This window comes from Vombatus ursinus, unplaced genomic scaffold, assembly GCF_900497805.2.
Source record: "Vombatus ursinus unplaced genomic scaffold, bare-nosed wombat genome assembly UNPS02014768.1, whole genome shotgun sequence".
Lineage (NCBI taxonomy): Eukaryota > Metazoa > Chordata > Mammalia > Diprotodontia > Vombatidae > Vombatus > Vombatus ursinus.
In genome coordinates this window covers 4143931-4144811 of record NW_020954546.1, presented here as the reverse complement: position 1 = coordinate 4144811, position 881 = coordinate 4143931, and the positions used below count along the sequence as shown (strand labels likewise).

The window sequence follows — 881 nt, the reverse complement described above, 5'->3', positions numbered from 1 at the left end:
CCACAAAGGTATTCCACAAATTGAGTTCTCAAATGAAAAAAAATGCCATTGTTATGTCAAACACCAAAGACACTTCCTAATTTGGTTTCCCAATCAATCACTGAGTATGTTTAGCTTCTTTCATTTATTCTCCTCTTGATGCCCTAATCAAGGAAACTACAAGCTACATCACTAAATGACACAACTAGAAGAAATCAAAAGCAAATAGAAAGAAAAGCATAAAATTCTATGTATGATAGAAGAAAAAAAAAAGATTGCTCTGACCCTAGAAATAAGTGTTGCAATAAAGCACTGGGTCATAGCTTGTGTTGTTCATTATTTTTCTTGTTTCATTGGTCAGTCTTCTGAGATCATTTCATTGAATAATAAAATCAAAATTCCAGGATATAATGGTAGCCAAAAATGTATGACCGTAGAGTGAGAAAATGAATAGGTGTCTCTCATATGTGGATCCACAAGTCAAAGAAGAATCATAGAGGTACAATATGTATTACTACTAAATCTACTAGAAGAGAAAACATAGATCCTTTAGGAGTAGAATGTGGCTACTCATAGGAAGATTCCTGCTCTTTCTTTAGAGAAGACTGATTTGAGTCATATTCAGAGCCAAAGCCTGAGCCATGTTGCCCGGAGCTGGAGGACTGCTGGGAATTGGAACTATGCCCACGTGGACTAGATCCATGACCCTTATTGCTTGATGATTGACCTGAATCTGATCCATATTGGCCAGAGGTAGAGGAATGACCGGAGCCAGACCCAGACCCTGACCCTGAGCTATATTTCCCAGAGTTAGAAGACTGATGGGAACTGGAACTATGTCCTTGATCTTGATAAGTTCCAGATTGCTCACCTGAGTTGGACCTATGTCTGCTCTGAGAGGA

At 38.6% G+C, this 881-nt stretch overlaps 1 protein-coding gene across 1 annotated transcript in view; it reads right to left on the bottom strand.

Annotated features, from left to right (window-relative positions):
- Nucleotides 1–545: 545 nt before the first annotated feature.
- LOC114043395 (filaggrin-2-like) overlaps nucleotides 546–881 on the bottom strand; it is a 4162-nt gene continuing 3826 nt past the window's right edge. Inside the window, exon 4 of the mRNA XM_027862499.1 lies at nucleotides 546–641. Coding sequence (XP_027718300.1) covers nucleotides 546–641 — 96 coding nt within the window. The remainder of the gene's footprint in view (nucleotides 642–881) is intronic.